This window comes from Macrosteles quadrilineatus, unplaced genomic scaffold (genome assembly GCF_028750875.1).
Source record: "Macrosteles quadrilineatus isolate MER2022 unplaced genomic scaffold, UCM_ALF_1.0 Scaffold_9__3_contigs__length_116548681, whole genome shotgun sequence".
In the NCBI taxonomy this organism is placed as follows: domain Eukaryota; kingdom Metazoa; phylum Arthropoda; class Insecta; order Hemiptera; family Cicadellidae; genus Macrosteles; species Macrosteles quadrilineatus.
Genome location: NW_026542602.1, coordinates 16,749,917 through 16,774,550, shown reverse-complemented (window position 1 = coordinate 16,774,550; position 24,634 = coordinate 16,749,917). Strand labels below are relative to the sequence as shown.

At 34.8% G+C, this 24,634-nt stretch overlaps 1 protein-coding gene across 1 annotated transcript in view; it reads left to right on the top strand.

Annotated features, from left to right (window-relative positions):
• Positions 1–24,634, top strand: part of LOC129002128 (probable E3 ubiquitin-protein ligase HERC1) — an 84,743-nt gene that overhangs the window by 11,732 nt on the left and 48,377 nt on the right. Inside the window, exons 9-29 of the mRNA XM_054429719.1 lie at positions 79–350; positions 654–806; positions 2,877–3,040; positions 4,365–4,496; positions 4,998–5,129; positions 5,543–5,693; positions 6,785–6,949; positions 9,566–9,715; positions 15,040–15,163; positions 15,603–15,770; positions 16,305–16,511; positions 16,927–17,055; positions 18,050–18,227; positions 18,372–18,511; positions 18,617–18,752; positions 19,975–20,128; positions 20,926–21,060; positions 22,234–22,423; positions 22,986–23,178; positions 23,803–23,916; positions 24,274–24,367. Coding sequence (XP_054285694.1) covers positions 79–350; positions 654–806; positions 2,877–3,040; positions 4,365–4,496; positions 4,998–5,129; positions 5,543–5,693; positions 6,785–6,949; positions 9,566–9,715; positions 15,040–15,163; positions 15,603–15,770; positions 16,305–16,511; positions 16,927–17,055; positions 18,050–18,227; positions 18,372–18,511; positions 18,617–18,752; positions 19,975–20,128; positions 20,926–21,060; positions 22,234–22,423; positions 22,986–23,178; positions 23,803–23,916; positions 24,274–24,367 — 3,281 coding nt within the window. The remainder of the gene's footprint in view (positions 1–78; positions 351–653; positions 807–2,876; positions 3,041–4,364; positions 4,497–4,997; positions 5,130–5,542; positions 5,694–6,784; positions 6,950–9,565; positions 9,716–15,039; positions 15,164–15,602; positions 15,771–16,304; positions 16,512–16,926; positions 17,056–18,049; positions 18,228–18,371; positions 18,512–18,616; positions 18,753–19,974; positions 20,129–20,925; positions 21,061–22,233; positions 22,424–22,985; positions 23,179–23,802; positions 23,917–24,273; positions 24,368–24,634) is intronic.

Below are 24,634 nucleotides of genomic sequence, written 5' to 3'. Positions count from 1 at the left end.
TAAACTATGAGGGTCGGTAAAAAGAGGGCCTACTGTATTGACTAGAAAACTAATAATGGTTATTTGGGTTAACAACAGGTCACGGTGACGGCAATGGTCGTAATGTTCCTACATTGGTGCGAGACATCAATGGTGTAGGGTCTGCATCTTGTGGAGCAGCCCACACTTTGGCACTGTCATCTGACGGCCGGACTGTGTGGTCTTTCGGATCCGGGGACCAGGGGAAGCTTGGCCACGGTGATACTGTCAGGCAGCATAGGCCCAAGGTCATAGAGGCCCTACAGGGAGTGTATGTACGGAAGGTGGCGGCTGGCAGTCAGTTCAGTCTGGCCCTCACGTCTAATGGTCAGGTGAGTTTTAATATTGACTTTATATCATCCGATAGACATCCGATTATTGGGACCAAATGTTCCAATAATCCCAAATAACCAAACGTGTGTTTTTTACTTTTAAAAATCCAACTTAGTTCAACGAGCTACTCATAGTGTCTGCTAGTGTCAACACTATATTTTCTCTTAGTTTTTGATCCTCTGCTAAATTGATGTTACTTAAAAGATGCGATAGTTACTGATACAATCTCTCATCCATTCAGTTACAAGACAGACTTAACTAACTGTCTCTGATTAATGTTGGTAATTGAACATGTTGGGTAGGTGCTGGCCTGGGGCAGTAGTGCTTGTCTGGGCAGTGGAGGCCCTGATGCCACGTCTATGACACCACGCCTGATAGATGACTTGGCAGGGCTGAGGATTGTAGACATCTCTACGGGTGACTCTCATTGTCTGGCACTCACCCATGACTGTGAAGTGAGTAAAAGATTGAAATAACACGATGTATTGTTTTAAAAAACAGGAATTTTGGTGTAGCTCTTTTCACTTTCTCTCCCTACACCACCTAAATCATGCACTAAGACTATATAATTTTTAATTTTACTGTATTTTATGTTGTTATTATTATGTTTATAATTTGATTTGAATTACTATTAGATTTAGGGGACTGCAGTGCACCGATAAAGTCGGTACACGGTTCTAGCCTAATCACCGTCGTCGGTTCGGTACAGTATTTTACTCAGTACAATTTCGGTTCGGTACAGACTATAACAATTATTACTTTCAATTCACTGTCGTTGGTTTGGAGCACAAAAAAAGGTTTATCAGATATTTGTTTAGGATTTTCATAATTTATTACTAGGGTAATGGTGCAATAAATCACCCAATTAGCAGTCCCAAAACCATTAATATTTTATTACGACAATAATTGTTACAGGCAGGTCAAGTACTTCTAAGAACTCATTGAGTCAGTAGTTTAGCTCAGTTTTATCCTTTTTATTCCTTTACGACTTGATTTACCATGATTTATGATTTATTACTAGCGTAATTTAATGTTCAAAGAAAAAGTCAGAATAGAAATACTAGAAAGGCAAAACAATAGTTAGAAGGGTGGGAGGTGTTGGGCAATGGGCCTCAGCGAGTGGAGATGGCTAGGGGGGAGGGGAGGGTGCAACCTTGATTAGAGGGCTGGCTTGGCCAAGGAATCTAATAGCAGGACAATGATACAAAGTTGTATTTCGGGAATTCTTTGTTCTTTTTGACTTCAGATTCTCTTTTTCTATGTAGAAACTAGAAACTTTGAACCATCAAAAATATCATTTAAATTAGGCTAACTAAAAATTTATTCAAATTAATGCCATGATTTGGATTTTTACATCAAAATAACATTGCACAATCATGATATTTAGGTCATTGGCCTTTATTACGCATCTGGTTGTGTTGTTTCAGAAGAGAAGCATAATTATGAATTGTTGTAGTTAAAAACATTTATTTTGTAAACCGATAAAACATTAGATAACTCATAAAGATAACAACATACAACATCATTATTCTTCCATTCAATTTGACAAATAAAGACCTTGAATGTTGAACCATTTTTCTCAATGTTTCCTAAAATGTCGGTAACATAATTAAGTGGTAGGGAGCTACGTCTTGTGAATATGGTGGATTTACCAACACGGGGATCCCATGTTTGGCCAAAAATGACTTATCTATCAGTGCAATGTGGGCTGGGGAATTGTCCTGATGAAGAATCCATGAGTATTTCTTCCACAATCCTGGTTGCTTTCTTATATGCTCACTGAAAGTTGCTAGAACTTCAACATGATATTCTTTGCTGGCAGTTAAACAGTTTGACCTTTAGGATTCAATTTACCAATTTAATTCCATGGATTTAGAGAAAAAACACATTATTCATCATATCATTAAATCAATACATCTTCTATATATTAATAGGCAAGCATGTTTGTTTAAAACCTTTTTTCTCAGCTCGTGTGCATCGTGGGGTAAATCTACGCATACCGTTAGAAAGCTATTTTCCTGTAGGTGTGCAGAATCCTTTTATAAATTTAAATAGGCTCAAAGATAAGCACAAAAAATGAGTTTAAAATTTTGAAAAAAATAACATGGATCTTATGCGTTGCCATGCTGGTGACGAAATAACAACGAAATATAAACAGAAAATCAAAACAAATGGAAGAAACTCCAATCACATGTTTTATTTACAGTGTGGGGTGAATTTAGAGAAGTGAGTAAGTTTTACATATTTTTGGTCGAGTTTCGACCACTGGACGACCTCTCGTTTCAATTATATCATAAAAATTAACACGACCTTAAATTTTCATCTAAACATTTGAGCTTTCTTCAGTCTTGATGAATCTGGACTCTTCCTGGAATTGATTAGGCCTAAATTTCTGGGCCATAGGTAAAAAACCCATGATTTATCACATTTAGTAACTCAGTCGTAACAGTTTATGGTCTATCTTGATGTTTTCAAAGTGTCAGAACAAATTTCCAGAGCTAAATTAATGGTCCTGTATGCTGCAGGTGTTTGCATGGGGCAACAACGCCATGGGTCAGTGTGGTCAAGGCCACTCTACCAGTCCTGTAGTGAGGCCCAGGCGAGTGCTTGGACTGGAGGGTGTGAAGATACATCAGATCTCTGCTGGCACCAGCCACTCAGTTGTATGGACCTCACTGCCTACTGACAGGTGGGTGATAAATGTGTATATAGGATCTAATGGTTTTCCAGACACAAACTTATCAAGGATACAAGATTGCAACAGCTAGTTGTACAATTTACGTTAAACTTTGTTTATGTCCTGTCTTTATACAATTTGTGCAACAAAGGTAATTGTAAAACATTAAAATTTTTAAACCTGCCTATTTCATTACAGAAAAAGTTGTCAAGAAATACCTAGACCGTGAGGATAAAACCCCTCATAGGCTGTAGAACACAACTAACAAATTTTTTTGGAATTAAAAGGACTTGGAAGTTATGACAGCCGTAGTTGCTGCACCATTGTTAAAATGGTATAATCATAGTACCATCATTAAAATGTTCTGTGATCACAGCGCCATTGATAATATCTTCTACGATCGCAACACCATCATAGGCATGTCTCAGGGATCCTGGCACCATCGTAAATATCTTCCGTGATCACGGTACCATCAATAACATAACCCCAATCATAATGCCATTGTTAAAATAACCTGTGATCACGACGCCATCGTGAAACTCCTACAATCGCTGCGCCATATTTATATGCCCTTGCATTCGCAGCAACATTGTTAACATCTCTCCCAATAACAGTGAATTCATGAAGATCTCTCATGGCCACGGATACATAATCATCGTCACCCGCCATACCGGCGACAACTCCTGTGATCGCGGAGACGGTCATCGTCACTCGCTACGTGACTAAATCACCAAAGGTTAGAACAAATTTTTCCTTTGAAGATCCCGAATTAAATGTTACTACCTTCCAAAAATCTAGAGAGTAAATTTGTCCCAAATTTTTCTTTAAATTTCATAAATTAAGTTACTTTTATTAAGAAACTTGCTTATGTAAGGTGTAGTCTACGAGAATAAAAATTATTTTTACTTTTGGAAAAAACCCATGTAGATTTTTTATAAAGTGTTTTAAGTTTTAGTTATGTGAAAAAACTAAAATCCAGGGGCTCACAGTGTTCAATTGAATGAGATTAGTTTTGAATTCCAACGGACATTTCTAATAAATCTACTTTCAAGACCTACACTAGGACCGAGATATCAATGGGATTTTGTTTGACTTTTTTTGTGTATCTATCTATACAAGTTAAGCCCCAGGACTTATACACTTTACACACCCAGGACTTATTGTATTTTTCCAGACAAGATGTCTGAACTCCATAACATAACTAATAACCCCTTCCCTTCTTCTAGTTATTTAAGGGATATTTTAGTGGGCCATTTTAACCAAGGGCTATGTGCCCATAGAATGGTCCATGTGTGGTCCATTCGGTACTTTACTATAATTTTGTATATTTCAACAGATCTGTTATCACATGGCACCGCCCTTTCTGTGTTGATCTCCAAGAGGCCTCTTTCTCTCTAATGAGATCTTTCTTGGAAAAATACTGTGAAAGCTTTCAGGCTGAACCACCGGCTCCCTTCCCTTCTAACAGGTAAATAGTATTAAACTGCCCTATGCGTAAATGTATAAAACACATAGCCTATGCAGTGCATACAAGCCATGTGTTAATCAGCAATACCACTTATTACCTTGAACTATGTTGTTTGACCTCTGATAGTTCAAGCATCTGCTTATTTTACCATGGATATTTTTAATTTCCTTTGTTAAATTCTGTATTTTTTAGATTATTCAAATGTAAATATATTAAGGAATCCTTAGCCTCTGGATAGCAAGATACCGTTTGTGCTCTGTTCTGTCTTAAAAATGTGTGGACAATTATTCTACCTTGTTTGTAATTGCAGTGGTTTGAGTTTTAAGCAAACTAATACCTACAGTTCTTTTTTGAACCCAGTTACTTATTTTACTTCTATGAAACCTATTCGTTCTTTCTATATTCTTACTCCTTTATGGTTGATAATTTTAGATTTTTAGACCTGAATTTTGATAGGAAATGAAATTATGTCTCATCCTAACTGATGCTGTTTTATACCAGGGAGCATGAACAGTTTGTACGGCTGTGTCTGAAACTACTGTGTGCTCACCTGTCGCTGGCCACCACCGGTGCTACACCGTCCGCCTCAGTGCTGGGAGATCAGGCTACAGCGCTGCGCCATCTGCTGTTCAGGTTAGTACTCTTAGAGGTATAACAGCTGTACAAAAAAAATAATCTTGAGATTATTGGTTTTGATGTATTAGAACTGACCTTTGGTCCTTGGTCATTAAGATTTTAACTGATCACCCTTAACTGATGAGGACTTTTGGTAAGATTTTAAATAAATGGTTCTGGCCAACAATAAGCTGATCTTAGCCAGTAACAAAACTCTCATCACATTCGTTCAACAAACGTCTTCACTCATTATCTCCTTGGACTGTGTATTCTAGTAGACTAAGACATCGACAAAGAAAGAAAAACTATAATTAATTAACTATAATTAAAAAAACTATAGTCCTAGATAGAATCACAGTAAATGTGATGTACTTTTAACAGTACTATGCTTCCAAATGAGCACTTCACTCATTAGTTACTGCTGGTTACAGACTTGTAGATGTATTGACACCTGCTAGTGTGGAGGCTGTTGTGACGGAATGTTTAGCTGTAGGAGCTCCCTTGCTCCTGCCTCCACTACATGAGCGTCTCACTTTACTACAAGCTATGCTGCCCCAGGGTAGCAATCTCTCAAAAGGTCAGGTAAGTCCCGTGATGTAAATTATGTATTTCTGTATAGCCAAGGAAGAGACCAATTAATGTAAACCTTAAACTTGATTGGGGATATCTAATTTTAGGTTTGGCCAGACTTAAGGTTATTTATTTGTTTGAAAACTGTGACTGCTGGCGATTAGAAGTAGATCTCTTGTGTGGGTGGAAGCTTGAAGAAATTTGTATCCTTCTTTCAATTTATTTTTTGAGACTGTAGGCCATGGTGGTAATCGGTTGCCAGCCAGACTACCGGATTAGATTTAGTGAGTTGAGGTTCTGACAGGGTGAGTGAGACTTGTATTTCGCTGGTGACTAGGTTGTAGGGTATCCATAGCTTGTGAAAGCTTTGGTGAATGTCTGGTTGAATTTTTTCAACTCTTCTTCTGACCAAAGGTCCAAACAAGAAAAATGTTATCTATGTAAAAGAACCAGCACAACGGTTTCTCTGGTACCTTTTCATGGAATTGTTTCTCTTACCGGCCTATGTAAAGGTTAGCATAGGACGGGGTGATTCTTGTACCCATAGCTGTTTCATTGATCTGGAGGTAGATTTAACTCTTGAACTGGCAGTGATTTTTTTCAAGGATGAATTTTTGCTAGGGATACAAGAAATCCAGTGGAAGGCTTATGATGTAGGATGTTGGTAGGTGACGTCTATTGTAACCAGAATCGTGTTAGGTGGTACAGTACAACCTCACTAACTCGACACCCGGTAACTTGACAGTCTGTGTAACTCAACAGTCAAGAGCTGACTTTTTTAGAACATTTAGTTTTTTATAAAATTGTTTAGTATTTGTTTGATATTTCTTTGAAAATTTTATGTATAGCAAATTTGTAAATTTATATAGTAAATTTGTGTATAGTAAAATTGTTTGATAGTAACACATTATATGACATTACATAATATGTTTCTATCAAATAGAACCACTTCAGTGCCATTAGAGAGAAACTTTCACCTAAAACGATATTACTTTAACTAGTCAGCACTGAAATGTGACGCTGATACAGAGCTATTTAATAGACAATGTGAAGGTGATCGCAACCAGTAGATTTAAAACATTGAATCTTACGTTATCTTACAGAGAATGTTGCTGGGCATCATTGTGTCAAGCCTAGAGGAGCATTCACAGTTGTCGGCTCTTCTCGGCTACAAAAAGTCAGCTGAGAGTGAAGACAACTCGGAACAAGACCTCGGAATGACAGAGACACTCATGAACACTCTGCTGGATAACCTGTATCAGTCTGTGGTAAGAAGCTTGGTCCAGTTACGTCTTTGACTATATAGAACGAGACATCCTATCCTCAATTATGTTGTAGCCAGTTATAGAATGAAAAGTAACGTAATTGAATTAAGCCACCAACAGATTGAGCGGAGGCAAATTACTGATTTCTTTCAAATATGCATACTTTTTGTCCAAAATTGAAAGGAAAACCACTTATTGTAAGCTATATAATCTTTAATGTCATATCAGCTATCAGAAAACAAAAATAACTATACACAAATTAAGCGAGGACTTATAATATTAGTCTGTAGCACACTTTCTGAGCGACTCACTGAACTATGATATATATAAAAAAAAAACATTTAGCTAGAAAATAATTGTCTAGTTCAGGGGTTCCCAGACTTTTTCTGTGCATACAACTTTATATTTTTTTAATTTTTGGAGTACCACTACCTCAAATACTAAATAAGGTGGTGTTTATAAAAAATAAAATTACGTCAAGTACCGTATGTTTATTTTAAACAATTAAACATGTAGGCTAACGCAAACCAATGATAGATAGTATAATTAAAAATAAAGCAATAACATTGGTTTCCAGAATTATTAAAACTAGTATTGACTCCAAATTTGATAAGTAAAACGTAAAACTAAAGTCCAAACTCACTTATCAGTAAATTATTTGACACTGATATCACCAGTGCCTAAACGACGTAAATAACCTCAAAACATCAAAACAGAGAGAGATTGAGCGAGGGTGTGAAAGAGGGAGGGAGGAACGTTGAGACATGAGGGATGGCGTGGGGAGTGTACAGTCATATCCCAAATGGCTGCTGAAAATGTGATTTCTTTTCTTGACAGTTAAGCATACAATAACACTTCAACACACAAAATTATTTCTTTTCTTAATAACCCTAGAAAGGTATCGTCATACAGTGACACTAAGGGTATCAATACGTAAATTTGACGTACTGCCGGCCGTTTTACCATACACAAGCCGGCCATTTTACTATACACAAAGGGTATTGACACGTAAGTTTGACGTATGCGTTCCAAGAAACTGACTAGCAAGTGCATAAAGAAACACACTAAGACCCAACCAAGGCAGCCATCGCAATGCAAATGACTGCTGAGAGCGATTGCCGGAAGGAGGATATTATCGGTTGAGGGGGTGGGGGGGTTAGACGCTAAAAATAATTCGCACTACGTCAAATTTACGTGCGATACCCATTTAGGGTTAAGCTCTACATAATTGTTTGGAAATAAATTGAAAAATTATATGTTTTAGGGTGAAAAATGGGAAAACCCCATTTTTACCCCATAAAACCGTCCATAAACCCCTGTTCCCATAGTCCGATCATGCTGGTTTGCGAACTCATTTAAATAAATGTAGGTTTACACGTTTATACAAAATTTTGTCAAAATCGGATCATTTTTGCTCGAGTTATCGTGGTAACGGACACACAAACACCACCCACACACATATATGTATATATATGAATTCAAACGGATGGTGTTTTTGGCCTATGGGGACCTCAAAACGAAAAAATAAATCGGTCCCGGGTCCAGGTCTATGAGACCGACGGTAATAGCTTATTCCCTATATGGGAAATTCGCTAAAAAACAAATTTGTATAATACAAAAGAATAATTTTACTGTATTTGGTAGGGATGGACGAGATTGGATTTTTAGTTCGAGACGAGACGAGACGAGATTTTTTATTTCTCATAAAATTTCGAGACGAGATCGAGACGGGATTTCTCTTCTCATACACAACGGGAAATGCACGTTCGAAATTTGTACCTGATTTTGTAACATTGTTAGATGACTGTTTAAATACTAAAATAATGATAATAGGCAAGAATATTTACAATCTTTCATTAAATAACATCAGCATAACATTTTTTTATTAATCACGCCTAACTTATTAAAAATGCCTACGATTAGGAAACATGGTGATATCAGTTAGGATAGAGTTCAACTTATCCTAAAATAAAATAAATCATAAAATAAAAGCAATATTAATTTTTATAAAATAGTTACTTGTTTCGACTTTTTTTATAGTAATAAAACATTCCTCACACTGCTTACACTTAACAAAACTTCTCAAATGTTATTAAAGTAATATTATTAAAATAATGAAAGTAATATTTACATTAAAAGAATTAAAGTAATATTTACATTAAAAGAATTAATTAAATAAGAAGGCTTTCGAAAAGGAAACGCAACTACAACACGCTCCTGTATTGCGGGTATTGCATTGACTTTCTGCAGGCGTTTTTAATTTTTTTATTTATTTTTTTTTATTTTTATTCTCGTCTTGATAAAAATCTCGGCCAAAAAGTAATCTCGTCTCATGTAACGAGATTGAAAATTTCCCGAAATTTCGAGACTTGACCATCCCTAATTTATATCGGTAGAAGCTACTTATACTTAGGTATACTTGAATCCATACCACCCTAGACGTCCCTGCGTACCACCAGTGGTATGCGTACCACCATTTGGGAAGCGCTGGTCTAGTTTATTAGTTAAAAGTCAATGTCAAAAGTCATTGCAAAACCTATGTTTAGTGTTTAGTTTTCAAAATTAGAAAACATATTGTAAGGATCCTGAGTTTTTGAATAGCAATTAATTGTTTTACAGTTGGAGGTATTGAATGTAGTTGAGAAGGAATTGAAAAGTGAAACAGACACTCACTGGAGCCTGCCTTGTACTGGATCAAACCACTTGTATGATCTTTTGGTCTCCCTGCAGACACATTTGCTGGCATATTGTGTCAACAACCCACATCAGGTAAAGTCAACAGATTTATATTTTTACTTTATTTAATTACAGGTAGATTAACAAAATAAAGCTCCAAGATTATCTATATAATTAACTAGTAATGGTAAAACTGAGTAATGACAGAAATGACGGAGTCAATATAATAAGGGGCAAAGTTATACAAAAACCACACTTTTATAACTTTTCCCCGGATACATAACTTAACCCTTTACTACCTATTAGTGATGGTCAAAACCAGAAATTTCTAATCTCAAAATCGAAACCGAAACTTTAAAAATTGAATCCCGAATCTCGAATCTCAAAACCTAAACGCGAAACTTTTTTACTTAGCTGTTTACAAAGGTTTACAAAGGTCAAGGTTACAAAAAATACACATAGGCTAATTATAAAATGTTAAGTATGCAATCAAAACTGAAAGAGATTGACTCCTGCCCGTGACATAACATAAATATGTGAATGTGACTGATAATCTTAAAACCCAATACAACATAATTTTTCATAAACAACAACAACAACAACAAAAAAATTAAACTTCTAACACCAACATAAACATGAATATTATATTAATTAGAACATTTAGTGGTCAATATTTCTTTGTGTTTAGTAAATATTGATGTGAAACTGAATTGTACCAGTTATAGTATTTAAGATACCTTTTAAGTTCAGTTTATTTACTTGTTTCATTACTCTTAATGGTGATGTTTGCTCTGTTGCTATCAGCTTGTTTGGAAACAGTGTTAAAACAATAACAATGGCACAAAAAAATGTAAGCAGTTTCAAAAATAAAACTACCAAAATCTTCAATTTCAAAACTTTTGAATCTTGAAACTTGGAGATCGAATCTCGAAACCGAAACTTTTCCCAAGTTTTGATGGTTTTGAGATTTGAGATTTGGTTTCGACACATCACTACTACCTATTTCTTTTAAGGGTTGTATCCCTAAACCTAAATGTTGGAAAGAGAGGTCCCCTGCATAGTTGGGGGCAAGATATGCAGGGTAGTTTCCAGAGGTGACAGTGACAGCATCATTAAGAAGAGCCAATAACAGTAAAAATTATGAGAAGTACTAGCTGAGTACCCGTCCTTCATACGGGGTTGGCGTATAAGTATAAAATGCTTATTGCAATTATACTCAAGCTTTGCGTTTATAATGAGGCAGGAGACATTTTGATAAAATTTACTTCTTTAAATTTACAGTATTCTATAGTATTACACATCTACCATAGCAATAATGTTCAACCACTTCACCTAAACAATTGAGAAAAATAAATTATCGAAAATTTCCAAAATATCACAAATTATTCATGAAATTAAAACATAAACATAACTGTAAACAATCCTACTTTGACAGTTAGCTCTCATTGCGTACCACAATTTTTTGTTGCTGCTTAGTTCAAATTAGTTTTTTTCATAGCAAAAAAATATAGTGCTGCACCCTGTTGGTAAATCTTATAACGTTTAATGCTTTTGCATATCATAGCACCTACCTTTTAGTTGAAACAGCTGACTAAATTCTTTAATTCCCTTTAAATATGAATACTCATAAGGTTAACATGGGGAACTACAGAGCCAGTGGGGTGGAGCCCGAAAGCATTTTTGAGATAAGAATATGCCTATATGTTAATCGGGAATGTGAGCTATCATCATGCCAAATTTTAGCCCAATCCGTCCAGTAGTTAAAGCGTGATTGAACTTCAAACTAGGGATGGACGAGATTGGATTTTTAGTTCGAGACGAGACGAGACGAGATTTTTTATTTCTCATAAAATTTCGAGACGAGATCGAGACGGGATTTCCCTTCTCATACACAACGGGAAATGCACGTTCAAAATTTTTACCTGATTTTGTAACATTGTTAGATGACTGTTTAAATCTATTCTATATATAATTCAGTTTTAAAAATCTTTGTACAACTAAATCTAGAGTTCTACTGTACCGATTTTATTAATTAATGGGTCGTTGGAAAGCTTAGGTCGTGTAGATTTGCAAATAATTATGAAAGTTTTTTTTTTCTATTCTATATATAATTCAGTTTTAAAAATCTTTGTACAACTAAATCTAGAGTTCTACTGTACCGATTTTATTAATTAATGGGTCGTTGGAAAGCTTAGGTCGTGTAGATTTGCAAATAATTATGAAAGTTTTTTTTTATTATGATTTATGGTGAAAAATTTCAAAAAAACATGTTTTCCATAAGAAATACATTGAAAACGGTGTTTTTCACACTTTTTATTTGGGTGCGACTTTTAGCTGCCTTTTTTAGTGTTTCCAAGAAGTGTATGGTATCAATTTGTAGGAAATTTTATTCTCTTTCAGAATATCACCTTCCACTTTGGTCGATTTCCTCACCATTTAAAAGTTATTTGCAAAAAAAGCTAAGCAACCTCTGAATTTATAATAATGAGAAAATATTGAGTTTGGGATATTTTTGTTAAACTTTGTACAAATAAATCTAGACTTCTACCGGACCGATTCTGTTAATTAATGAGTCATTGGAAAGCCTTACTCATGTAGATTTGCAAATAATTATGAAAGTTTGATTTTATTTAATTTTTGTGGCGGAAAAATAAAAATAACAAAAATACATTCAAAACTGTTTTTTTCAGGTTTTTATTTTAAAGTTTATATTTGTAGTCAGCTTTTAGCTGCCTTTATTAAATAATTTCAAGAAATACACAGAGGGTATTTGTAGGAAATTTTATCTTCTTTCAGAATATCACGTGCATTTTCTACGATTTACTCACCATTTAAAAGTTATTGTCAAATTAGATAAGTGACCTCCAAATTTTTAGTTGCTAAAAATACTGAATTAGGGATATTTTTGTTAAACTTTGTACAACTAAATCTAGACTTCTACTGGACCGATTTTGTTAACTAATGTATCGTTGGAAAGCCTAATTTGTGTAGATTTGCAAATAATTATGAAAGTTTGATTTTATTAATTATTTTTGGTGAAAAAAGAATAAAAAGCAAAAATACATTAAAACAATTTTTTTTTATAGTTTATATTTTAAAATTTCTATTTGTAGTTAACTTTAGGTTGCCTTTTTTGAATATTTTCAAAAAACGTCTAAGAGTACTTTGTAGCAAATTTTATTCTCTTTCAGAATATCACCTTCCACTTTGGTCGATTTCCTCACCGTTTAAGAGTTATTTGCAAAAAAGCTTAGCAACCTCCTAATTTATTGTGGTGAGAAAATATTGAATTGGAGAGATTTTTGTTAACTTTCTACAACTAAATCTACAGTTCTACTGGACCGATTTTATTAATTAATAGGTCAATAAAATCTGTGTAGATTTCCAAATAATTAGTAAAGTTTGAGTTTTATTTATTTATGGTAGTAATACGTTTGCTGGTATGAATAATCTAAAAAAAATTATGGTAGTAATAATGGGTTAGCCAGTATGCATCATATGGAACACAACCTATAGTTTAACAGCTGATTTTTTTATTGTTATTTCCTTGATTTTTCTTTGTTTACATTTAGTTGTTTACTATTTGAATTGGTGGTTAAAGTGAGGTCCGTAAAGTGTGTGTTTCTAAAGTAATGTTTTTAATCTGTACCATTTAAGTATTGGTGAGTTAAGTGATGTATGGATTTCATAACCAAAAATTATTATTTTAAACTGTCAATTATAAATTATTCAAATTTAATTTATAATTCACAGTTTAAAATAGTATTTAATATTCGTTATTTTGAACTGTTCGTTATAGACTCAATATTTTAAATTAGTTGAAAACTGAATAACTTTACTCTTCACTACATGGTTGGTGATAGAAAATGTTTCTTTTGAAGTGTCTCATTTTTATGCCATAAATCTCAATCCAGATACAGTGATATACGATCCACAGTAGTTGATGAAGTCGTCAAGTGGGACTACTATTGTTCTTTTATTTTAGGGGATAAGACATATAGACAAGAAGTAAAAAACGTGACGGAATACAGATATTTGATGACCAAAGATGGGGAATACGCCGGTAATGTCGAAATCGAAGCTGCAGCAAGAGTTTTTGACTGCCAATTCAAAATATATGCTGAGAAATTGGATTATTTTGTAACGGTTGGTGAAGGCACAACGATCTTAGAACATCAGTTTATTTTCTAAACAATTTCATTCTTTAAAAAATGTTCAGGTACTTACAAGGACATATATTATGTACTACTGTACTTTCTAGGGACCGTTGTATTTAACTACAACGGGCTCTGTTGCTAGTACAAAAATAATGATAATAGGCAAGAATATTTACAATCTTTTATTAAAAAACATCAGCATAACATTTTTTTATTAATCACGCCTAACTTATTAAAAATGCCTACGATTAGGAAACATAGTGATATCAGTTAGGATAGAGTTCAACTTATCCTAAAATAAAATAAATCATAAAATAAAAGCAATATTAATTTTTATAAAATAGTTACTTGTTTTGACTTTTTATAGTAATAAACATTCCTCACACTGCTTACATTTAACAAAACTTCTCAAATGTTATTAAAGTAATATTATTAAAATAATTAAAGTAATATTTACATTTAAAGAATTAATTAAATAAGAACGCCTTCGCAAAGGAAACGCAACTACAACACGCTCCTGTATTGCGGGTATTGCATTGACTTTCTGCAGGCGTTTAAATTTTTTTTTTTTTTTTTTTTTTTTTTTAAATTCTTGTCTTGATAAAAATCTTGGCCAAAAAGAAATCTCGTCTCGTGTAACGAGATTTAAAATTTCCCGAAAATTTCCCGAAATTTCGAGACTTGACCATCCCTACTTCAAACAAACAAACAAACAAATAAACAAACACACAAACTTTCACCTTTATAATATTAGTAAGATTCCCACGTGCTTTACTTATTTTTGTGTAATTCTAGTATGTTGAGGGTCTGGTTGTTAAAGTTGCTTGCAGGATTAAGTTAGGATAATCTTGGCAAAAATATAAATAGAGTCATCATACTTGAAAAGGAGTGATGTTAACACGTCCAACCCTTAAACCGCTCTTCAAGCAATATAAATTTCTTAGCATTTGTTTTAATACTTTTTTCTTTCTCATGTCTCCCATATTTATTGTAAACTCATTAACTCACATACAAATTTGTCAATCTTCGCCAACCGCTTTATTGCAACATTTTATCGTTCTATTCCATTGCCTTAAACCCACAAATGAAATGTTGTGTTGGTTTTTTTTTATAAAAAAACTACTGAAATCAATTGTGTTAGATGCCATTTGAGGAGTCCAATATTATGTTATATTATATTATATTATATTATATTATTATAATGGCAGTGGAACATCCCAAATAATGATTTATCAGTTTATTCCTTCCTCTGCTTTGCAGGAGTCCCAGAGCATGGGTCTGATACAGAGACATCTGCTGGTGCTGTTGCCACTCGCTAGTGATATCTACGCTCGGACCACTTTACTGCTCAAAGCCTTCCCCGATGCCTGTTATAAGATACACGGTCAGTATACTGAAAACATAATTTGGGTTATAATGTAGAGTCAAAGAGGTTTTAATTATTACTAAATAACATAATTAGTTAAAATAAAAATAATAGTAAACATAAGGTCCTTCGGATTGGATGTCAAAAAGGATTTTTACACCAGATAATAGTCCAGTTGACTAGGACGGCAACAAATTATGAAATGAATTTAGTATTGAAATGGCGTGCTGGTCTAGTTGATACAGTATACAACTTCCACCCACATCAATAAAGATTCTGCAAATCACCATTAGGGTTTCGTCTGAGATATCGAGCAGTAACTTCCAACCATAAGTAGATGTAGGTTACCTTACGGAGAGAAAAGGTGTTTTAAGGAAAGATGACTTTGTGTTTTAGCTGTTCCTCTTCTTGAGGCCAATAAAAATTATAAGTGATTAAATTATATTTGTTGTTCCAGGTGCAGTATATGATTCCCCTGCAGGTGCTATGCTGTTCCATTTAGTCCACTGCCTGTTGCTGCTGCCAGTCAGCAATGTTCAGCCACTGTTTCAACAGCTGCTAATTACTGTTAGACACATGGACCGACTCAACGCCTGCCTTCCAACTCCTCTCAACAGCTCTTCTGGTACGTACATGAGTGCATTGATTTTGAACATCAAAATAGTGGGGGAAAATTATGATTAGCACATGATCGTATAAGCCTAAGTTAATATAAAAAAGTGTTACTATTTTGAAGTTTGGAAAAAGTTACTACAATTATTATAAAACATCAGCTCTGGTCCACATAGACAATAAGCCTGTGAATAAATTGATTAAAGCAAACCGATTATGGGTCAGCCAAACAGTACAAGAGTGAACTGTACTAATTAATAAAATAAATACTATAAACGGAATCAGAACACAAACTCTTGAGACTGCTGCCTTAGATTCATAGAGTTCGTGCGTTTCCTGGTGAAGCCTGGAGGGTGGGTCGTTAGAGTGACTCTAAACCGGTTTTGTATGGGCTTCAACCCTACCCCCAGGCTTCACCAGGAAACGCACGACCTCTAGTCCCTTGTGTTTCCAACCGATTGACTCATCACAAAGTTGTTTTTTTTCACTTTTTGTTACTTGATATTTGGGTTGGTAGTTGAGTGATTTTACAAGCTGCATGTTTCAGAGGCCAACACACCCACCAATGACATGAGCCCAGACTGCTGGTTGTGGCTGGTTGACCTAGAGAGAGCCTGTAGTCTTTTGGCTGGCCGTTGTCTCAATGGACTGCTGGTTGGCCCTCCCCTCTCCTTCGAGGAGAGAGAGACAGCCTACTGGCTCAACTGTCCGCTATTCTGCCATGGTTTGACACAAGGCCTACAATCTGATTTGGGTACGTAGAGATATGGGAATTTCAGCCTGACATCATTTTCTCACTGTAATATAAATAATTAGTATAAGACTTCAGTCCCAACAACACACCCAATAGGAATTATATATCCTTGTCTTTGTATCTCTATTCTTCATTTACAAAAGAGATACAACTTGATTGTTACAACTAACATAATGTTAGAATATTAAAGATCATATCTTCATGCCGTGAGTGTGCTATTTCAGTTATAAATATTTTGATTAGCTGTGAGATACATTTACCTCTCAACAAAAAATCCACATTGTCCAATTTAATTTTAAATTACTATATAAACTAACAGTAGTGTTTATATTTTACTAACAATGGTAGGTTTGATCTTGTAGGCTAATAATTTTACTTCATGTTTTAATAACTTTAATAGATCCTCTATTTTCAGCGCCAGCATTGAAGAAATTGTCCCTCAGTTTGCTCAACAAAGAAGAGACAATGGACGTGGAGGTATTCAAGAAACTGCCTGCTGATCTACGCAGTGTAGTAGAGGCTTGCATAAATGCTACTATTTCCAGTGAGTCCTAGTTTGCAAAAGTAATACAAAACAAAATTCACTCTTAAAATGTTTTACATTCATTAGAATATTCTACAAGTAATATAGTCATGAATAGCATTTTGCATAACCTAGGGCTAAGACACATTTTATTCTCTTTAGCGAATTTGCCATATAGGTTATAAGCTATTACCGTACTACTCATGTTAAGACTTGGACCCGTGACCGATTTTCTTTTTCATTTTGATGTCCCCAGAGGCCAAAAACGTCCTCCGTTCAAATTCATATATATGTATATTTAATATATATAATATATATGTGTGTCTGTTAGCGTGATAACTCGAGCAAAAATTATCTGGTTTTGATGAAATTTGGTAGAAACGTGTAAACCTACGTTTATTCAAAAGAGTTCGCGAACCAGCATGATCGGACTACGGGAAAGAGGGATAATGGGGGGTTTTATGGGGTAAAAATTGGTTTTCCCCATTTTTTACCCTTAAAAAATAAAATTTCACCATTTCTTTCCAGGCTCTTTGTAGAGCTTTCAAAAATAAATAATTTTGTATATTGAAGCGTTATTGTATGCCTAACGGTTACGGAGATAATTAAAAAAACTTTAAAATTTAAAATTCCCATATTATTTTTATGGACAGTAAATAAACTGTTGTTTGCTTTTTTATGGATAAATTATAATCAAATTCGGCAATTTTGTTAATTTTATACTAAGCTAACATTTCAATAAAAAACACACCTCAGTACCTTCCTTGCAGCAAACCTAGGTACTCATTAAAATTAATGTTATTTAAATAGGAAATAAATCTGACAATTTTTAGGGAACGTTGTAGTAGAAATCAAGCCAGGTAAATGGAAAGTCGCATAGTCTGCAGGTTTGCTGTGGCGGGGGTATTTTGTTTTCTATTGTTTATTTTGTTTACATCACCTAACATTATAATATTATGATTTTAAAGAGCCATGATTCCCTCATTTAATTAAATGTCCTGTTTTGCCACTACAGAAGGCCGTGGGCAGGCTCCACCAACCGAGGTGGCAGGAGGTTTCCTCTTCTCAGGCCTCCGAGAGTTTGCAGCTCTCAACGACTGGATGCCCATTGAGGACGAACATCGCCTTGAAATGACCTGCTACTTCTTTCTTCTCACAGTTGCTAAACACTGTGGAATTGATCTGTACAACTCGTAAGTGAAATTTTGCTCATGTAGGTATTCAAGTTTTTACTTAACAAAAAATATAGTTAGCAAATAAAATGTCATATCCTGTGTTTGTCACAAAAACAAGCAAAGCAGTTGAGGTGGTTTAGACTTTTATGAGAAATGTTGCAGGTGTAAGGTGCGCGAGGACGTTCTACAAGTGGTGTACATGACTGTGCAGCAGCTTCGACAGAAAGTGATCTCTGGCAACAGTGTCAGAACTCTTGATGCAGACAACAATCTGTTTGACGCCAACAGCTCCATGAACGACAGTGAGTTACATACAGAATAGTCATAGTAAATATAGAATTATCAAAGGGAACTTACAGTTGTCATAGAGAACAGTACAAACTGACGATTTTTTGTATTCTGTCCAGGTATGGAGGGGGATACAGAGGAGCGATGTCTACTAGAAGTAGATGTGACTTCTCAGTGTCGTAGTATCATAGAACACTGCCTCTTGTTGCTAACACTGGAGGGACCTCCTGACACAGCTTGGTTGGAAACTCACGGGTAAATTACATTTTGGTGGCTATTGTCATTCCTATTCATACAACTCTATACGGTAATTCATATTAAACACTAGTTGAAATGGTATGGTGGCTGTCACGTTAAATAAACAATTTATGCTAATTATTGGTTTTGTATTTGGTTTTGAATAGTATTCAATGAAGACATCTATTTAATGTTTTTTTGTTTTGGACAAAAAGGATGCAAGCCATTCAGGACAGGACTTATGTCTTTGGGGTTGAGAATGTTTTTTTCATATTCTGTAATCTTCATTAATAATTCACTATTATTGTTATAAAGAGTGGATAGTAGGGATGTGTCGTTTCCGAATCTCGAATCTCGAATCCACCGAATTTTAAGAAAAGATTCGGATTCGAGAATAAAATTGTTGTTGTTGTTCGAATAGAGTTATAAGGCATATACTGTGTACAAGGATAGGGATCAGCTACCTTACCTGGTAGACAGAGTCCAGATAAAGTTTGAGTTTGAATTGAACTTTAACTGCCAGTCTTCTTTCTTCTCCCTTATGGTGAAGTCCCCAACTGGGACGAAATATTAAGTTTTCTGTGTTGTGTTATGTGTTTTATGTGTGTACCTAGACTAATCTGGACTCTACCAGGCAAGCTAGCTGATCCCTATCCTTGTACATAATAATCCTAATCAGCCAATTGGCCTTTCCTTAACTTCTAAGGCATACACTGTGACATTGCATAACCATAAAGGTTATTGATGACACAATATACACTATACTGTGACATTGCCTAACCATAGAGGTTATTGACGTCGTAATATACAGTACTGTGACATTGCCATTTTATGACATTTTGATTTTATGAACAGAGTATACTATTGATCAACAAATAAAAACAACAAGTGAACAACAATTACAATTAATTAAATTAAATTAAATTAATTATTAATTAATTGTGTGAAGTTTAACAACAATTAAAATTAACAAGTCTATATAACAACAACAATAAATAACCAGAAATGAATATTTGCCGTCCACATAAAGTAACCGACCGACCGTTCGATTTAGGTACATAGGTTAAAAGATGTAACCGATTAGTTGTCTGTTATTTTTATCATTTATCATTGGGACTGTTAACCGTGGCTAAAGAACAGCTAATCTCAATCAGTAACAAAACAAAGCTTTCATCTCATTCATTCTTCAATCATCTTTGTCTTGAAATATGCACTCTAATGTGTTGGCGTCTTGCTTTAGGAAAGCAGCCATGACTGAGTTGCGGCAGTTGGGTTTGTACGCTGTTGAGTTTGTCACCTCAGACGGAAAGGAGTCAGCAGACAACAGTAAGGGTGTTGCGACGTCACCAGTCTTGTTGTATACAGCCATGGATCAACAACGAATGAGGGCAGAGGTATAAACAAATATACTATTGCCGCTACAAACCTGGAGACTAAACAAGGTTCCATACACCCGAGTGCATTTTTACACTCAAATATTTCCTTAGAAACATGTCAGGTTTATTTTTGATTTAACCAAAAAGAAAAAGAAATAATATTATTATGGATTGTGAGTAGGTTTCTTAGGTTTGCAGCTACAGAGAAAATAATTAGTTTTGGTTTAGTGAAATGTTGATAGTTTATTACAAAATAACTAAATTATCCAAATGTTATTAAACTATTTCCATATTTTATAAAACTACAACAATTAAATCCCTCATACACTGTAATGTATTAAATTAAGTAAGCAATTGAATATTTCAGTAACAAAATGTCATAAAGCAATTGTTTAATATACTAAATGTTTTTATATAGATCTAAACAATAACTGTAAAAATATGAACACTTTTTTGTTTTAAGGTTAAATATTTAAATTACCAATTTTTGCAAAATTTAATGTTCTATAACACACTGATCCCATGATTCAATCTTGCTGGTTCAATCAGACTACATTTGCTCGATCTATCACATTCACACATGTATAAAAATAAAAAATTGAAGGAATGCTACAATATGTCCTCCTGGATGATCAAAACAAAAAAGTAAACGGACCAGAGTCTAGGTAGTACTGTGTCACCTAAGATAATAGCTTCTTCCCTATAGAGGAAATTTGCTAAAACAATATCAAAGCAATCATAGGAATACTGTTGGTACATTATTAAACATATATATATTACTAAGTAGGGCCTACATGGTTTTTTTTTATTTTTAGATGAGGCTTTTGGCCCTTCATCAGATTTTAGAACTGATGAAAACTCTCGAAGACTCATTTAATAAGGAGGAGTTAAAAGAAAGTGAGGCTGATGAAAAAAAGATTAAGGAAGAAAAACCAGTTCTTTTAAGTTGTGTAAGTACTCATTTTTGTTTTTACTGTTTTTTATATAACTAGGGGACAAGTTATTGTTTATGATTAGATTATTTAATTTGGTTAAACAAGGCTTTAAAAAACTGAAATAACAAGAAAGAAACTGTAAACGCGATCCTAGTAGCACCGAACAGAACTAACAATAAAATTGTCTTCAGTTGATCCATGAGGATGACAAATCTACTAAGAGTATGTTTAATCTATGATGGTAGATAATGTAGTATGTCTATTTTTAGGGATCTGTGGTGCCCCGAAATGGTCGTTATTGTATGGTTCTAGCCTAATTACCTCCATCGGTTCGCATTTTACTCGGATAATTTCACAGTCTTCAGCATAGATCAAACATTCTCTTCAGGAAGGAGTGTCTCATTTGTCATAATCCCATCTGTTATTCTCTTAACATGGAATAAAGGTGTATTAAGTTCAGATATAAACTTCTTGCTATAATACTTTTAATAACTCGCTATTACTTCATAATCGGAACAGGATTATTGTAGAAATTGTAGAACATTTGCAATTACAGTCCAACCTCGGTATAGCGAATCTGAAGGGACCGAACTGAATATTTGTTATATCAAGGATTTCGTTAAAATGAGGTTCGTTATATTAGAGGTTAGGTTTTCAGGAATTTCGTTAAGTCGAGGTTCAGAACCAGCATCGGTCAATATAGGTCGGGATTAGATCTCATTAAAACACAATTAAAGTAGTATGCTACAATACTTAACAGTACAGTGTTTACATTGTATAATAGAACCTCAATTGTAACGATTTGAATACAATCCTGAGAAGAAACCATCTACCAGACTACCTGAGAGACCTGACTGCCAACAAACTACACCAGGAGTTAAAAAAGTGGCTGATCGCAACACCGTTCTACTCATTAAAGGAATTTTATGAACATTTTATAAATTAACATGTTCAATTTACTATTGTATTTACAGTATTTGTAAATTCTTGATGAATGCACAATAAAGAATATTGTATTGTAAAAAACGGCAATAATTCTGTTAGCCACTGAAATATTGTAGCAGTACTGTACTGATTTTGTACCAAGAACCATGGTACAACCATTGTATACCATGCTGACCTTAAATTGTCTGCACCGCAGACCCCTAATATTTTTATTAAATTAGTGATTTCTATATCATGTTACAGTTGTATGAACAGCTGATCTGTGGTTGTTTTGGACTATGTGAAGAAGTGTTAGTCAATCAGCTGAGTCATTACCTGGACAATGTACGTACAGCTCCAACGACATCTCAGACACATATCACTGAAGTGGCTCACCGTATATACTCAATACTGGTGGCCTCTCTGCGACATCGCTTCACCAGGCTGGACCACTGTAAGTGCCAATTACAACAAGGCAGTAACAGGAAAAACTCCTTTGTACTATGTATGTAAATTGAGCTGGATGGCGAAAGAGTCCATTGATGATTTCTTCTGGTAAGAGAAAGGACTGGTGTTTGGACTTGAGCTTTGTGTTTGTAAGTGTATTCTACTAAATTTTCAAGCTAAACTAGGCACATTATTATTCTGTAATCATTTTCTTTTCAGAGATATGTAAGTTTTTTTTTTTTTTTAGAAAATTCATAAAAATTACATAACAAATTGGATCAAAAGATCCAAATTTCGTTACACTTTTATGCATGCTCAATCCCCCTCAGCACCTCGACTATCAGAGAGCTGTTAGCAGTCAAAGATCAGGTGATCGGCTGTTTCCTTTGATCTGCCGCAATTCCTACAGACCATGTTTCAGTGGCCCATGTGTTGAGTGTTTGATGGAATCTCAAACAACTAACCACTCGAAGCAGTTACATGTTGTGCCACAATCTACTTTACTGCAAGATTGAAATGAACATATCCAGCTGAGCCAAATATTTATAGGTCACATGATGGTGTTACAGATAACCAGGAGCAGCTACAGATGTTGACAGTGTTCACGCTCAGTGTGAAGTACAGTCCTCAAGACATCTCCCATGCTGTGTCCTGTGGCCTACTGTCCGTCATACAGGACTGTATTCTGCATAGATCACACAAAGAGTCCACACTGGTCCAGGTTTTCACCCAACTTCTCCACATATTGGCCGTCTCGTGTGTGTGAGTTTAAAATTTCAAAGTTAGTTGTTATGTTTCAATATTATTTAATGTATAGTGTTGGAAACTTAATTCCATCCCTTTTAAGAAAATTTACAATAATTTGAGACAATGTCACCAAAATACATGTAGCGTAGTAGTAATGTCTCGGATTGGTCGGTGATAGCCAAACAATGTTAGTTCAAGAGCAGCTGCATACACCATACTGTTGTCTCTACTGGCTTGTTCGTGTAATTTATACCATAGCATTACTTACTGCTTCATTCCATTATACTGCAATAGACTAGCCTTGGTGATGGCTTTAGTGATGGACAGTTTAGGTTAGAAAGATTGGTTTGAGCATAACTTTACCACACCAATGCCATTCAAAAAGTCTATCAAAGAACCTCTTTTCTTCACTCCTGCAACACAGCTGTAAAGTTTGTGGATACCAATCTCTTTTACCTCCATACAACTAAGTTTCGTCTTTCCAAAAAAAAAATAAAAAATAAAAAATGGTCTGTTAAAAGTGGTTTTCACACATGTTCTACAGTTTGAGCTTGTTGAGTCTTATTGTAATTGATCTGACGGGTGTAATCCCAACTTCAAGGAAAAACTATTTGTAACATGTTTCCTTGTTTCTCACAGTTTATATTCGGAGCAACTAGAAGAGACAGTTTTAGAAAGTGTGATGCAAGTTCTCCATTCTCATCTGGACTCCCTTCTGTCCTTGACACAGCCAACTAAAGCGGAAGACACCACGTAAGCCTCTGCTATAGTATGGTAATTAGTTGTATAATGAAAGCTTTGATTATTTATTTAAAAAATTAATATTTTGAGTCTCTCTCTTCTGAAGACGACCACGTTGTTGAACTGACAAAATATTTGCTGACCTTGCAGATGGATCGCTGCAACGCATTCGAAACTTCAGCCAATATCCAGTATATTCGCCAGTTCAACAATGAGGTCACCTCCAGAAGACCAACATTCAGCAGTGTACAATGACCGTGAAAGTCTATCATCAAGTTTAATAAACCAACAAGTTTTAATTATTGAGGATCTGCTGGATTTGTAGAGTACAGTGTACATTACCTCGTTGATTCATTTCATTTTCTACAGGTTGTGTCTGTCAGGCAGTGAAGTACGATGGATTGAACACAGTCTGGGAGATTTGCTGTCATTCATCCTGCAGTGTCTCAGTAGCAACTCAAAGGTATTAAGTCTGTCATATTTGATGAGCAATCAACTTTCATTCTCATAATCTTTTGTACTACATTATGACGTATGGGTACTTCATAAAAAAAATTCTATTTGCTTTGTGCGTTTTCTCAATATTGATTTCAATTTATTTTAATGTATATTTTTAAGTTAGTTTTAGAAGTAATAAAGGATTTCCTTTAATTACAGTAAATTCACTATTTTAACTGACTCTGGATCAACCCCCACTCAAGTTTACTGCCTCTGCCCCGCAGAGGTTGGT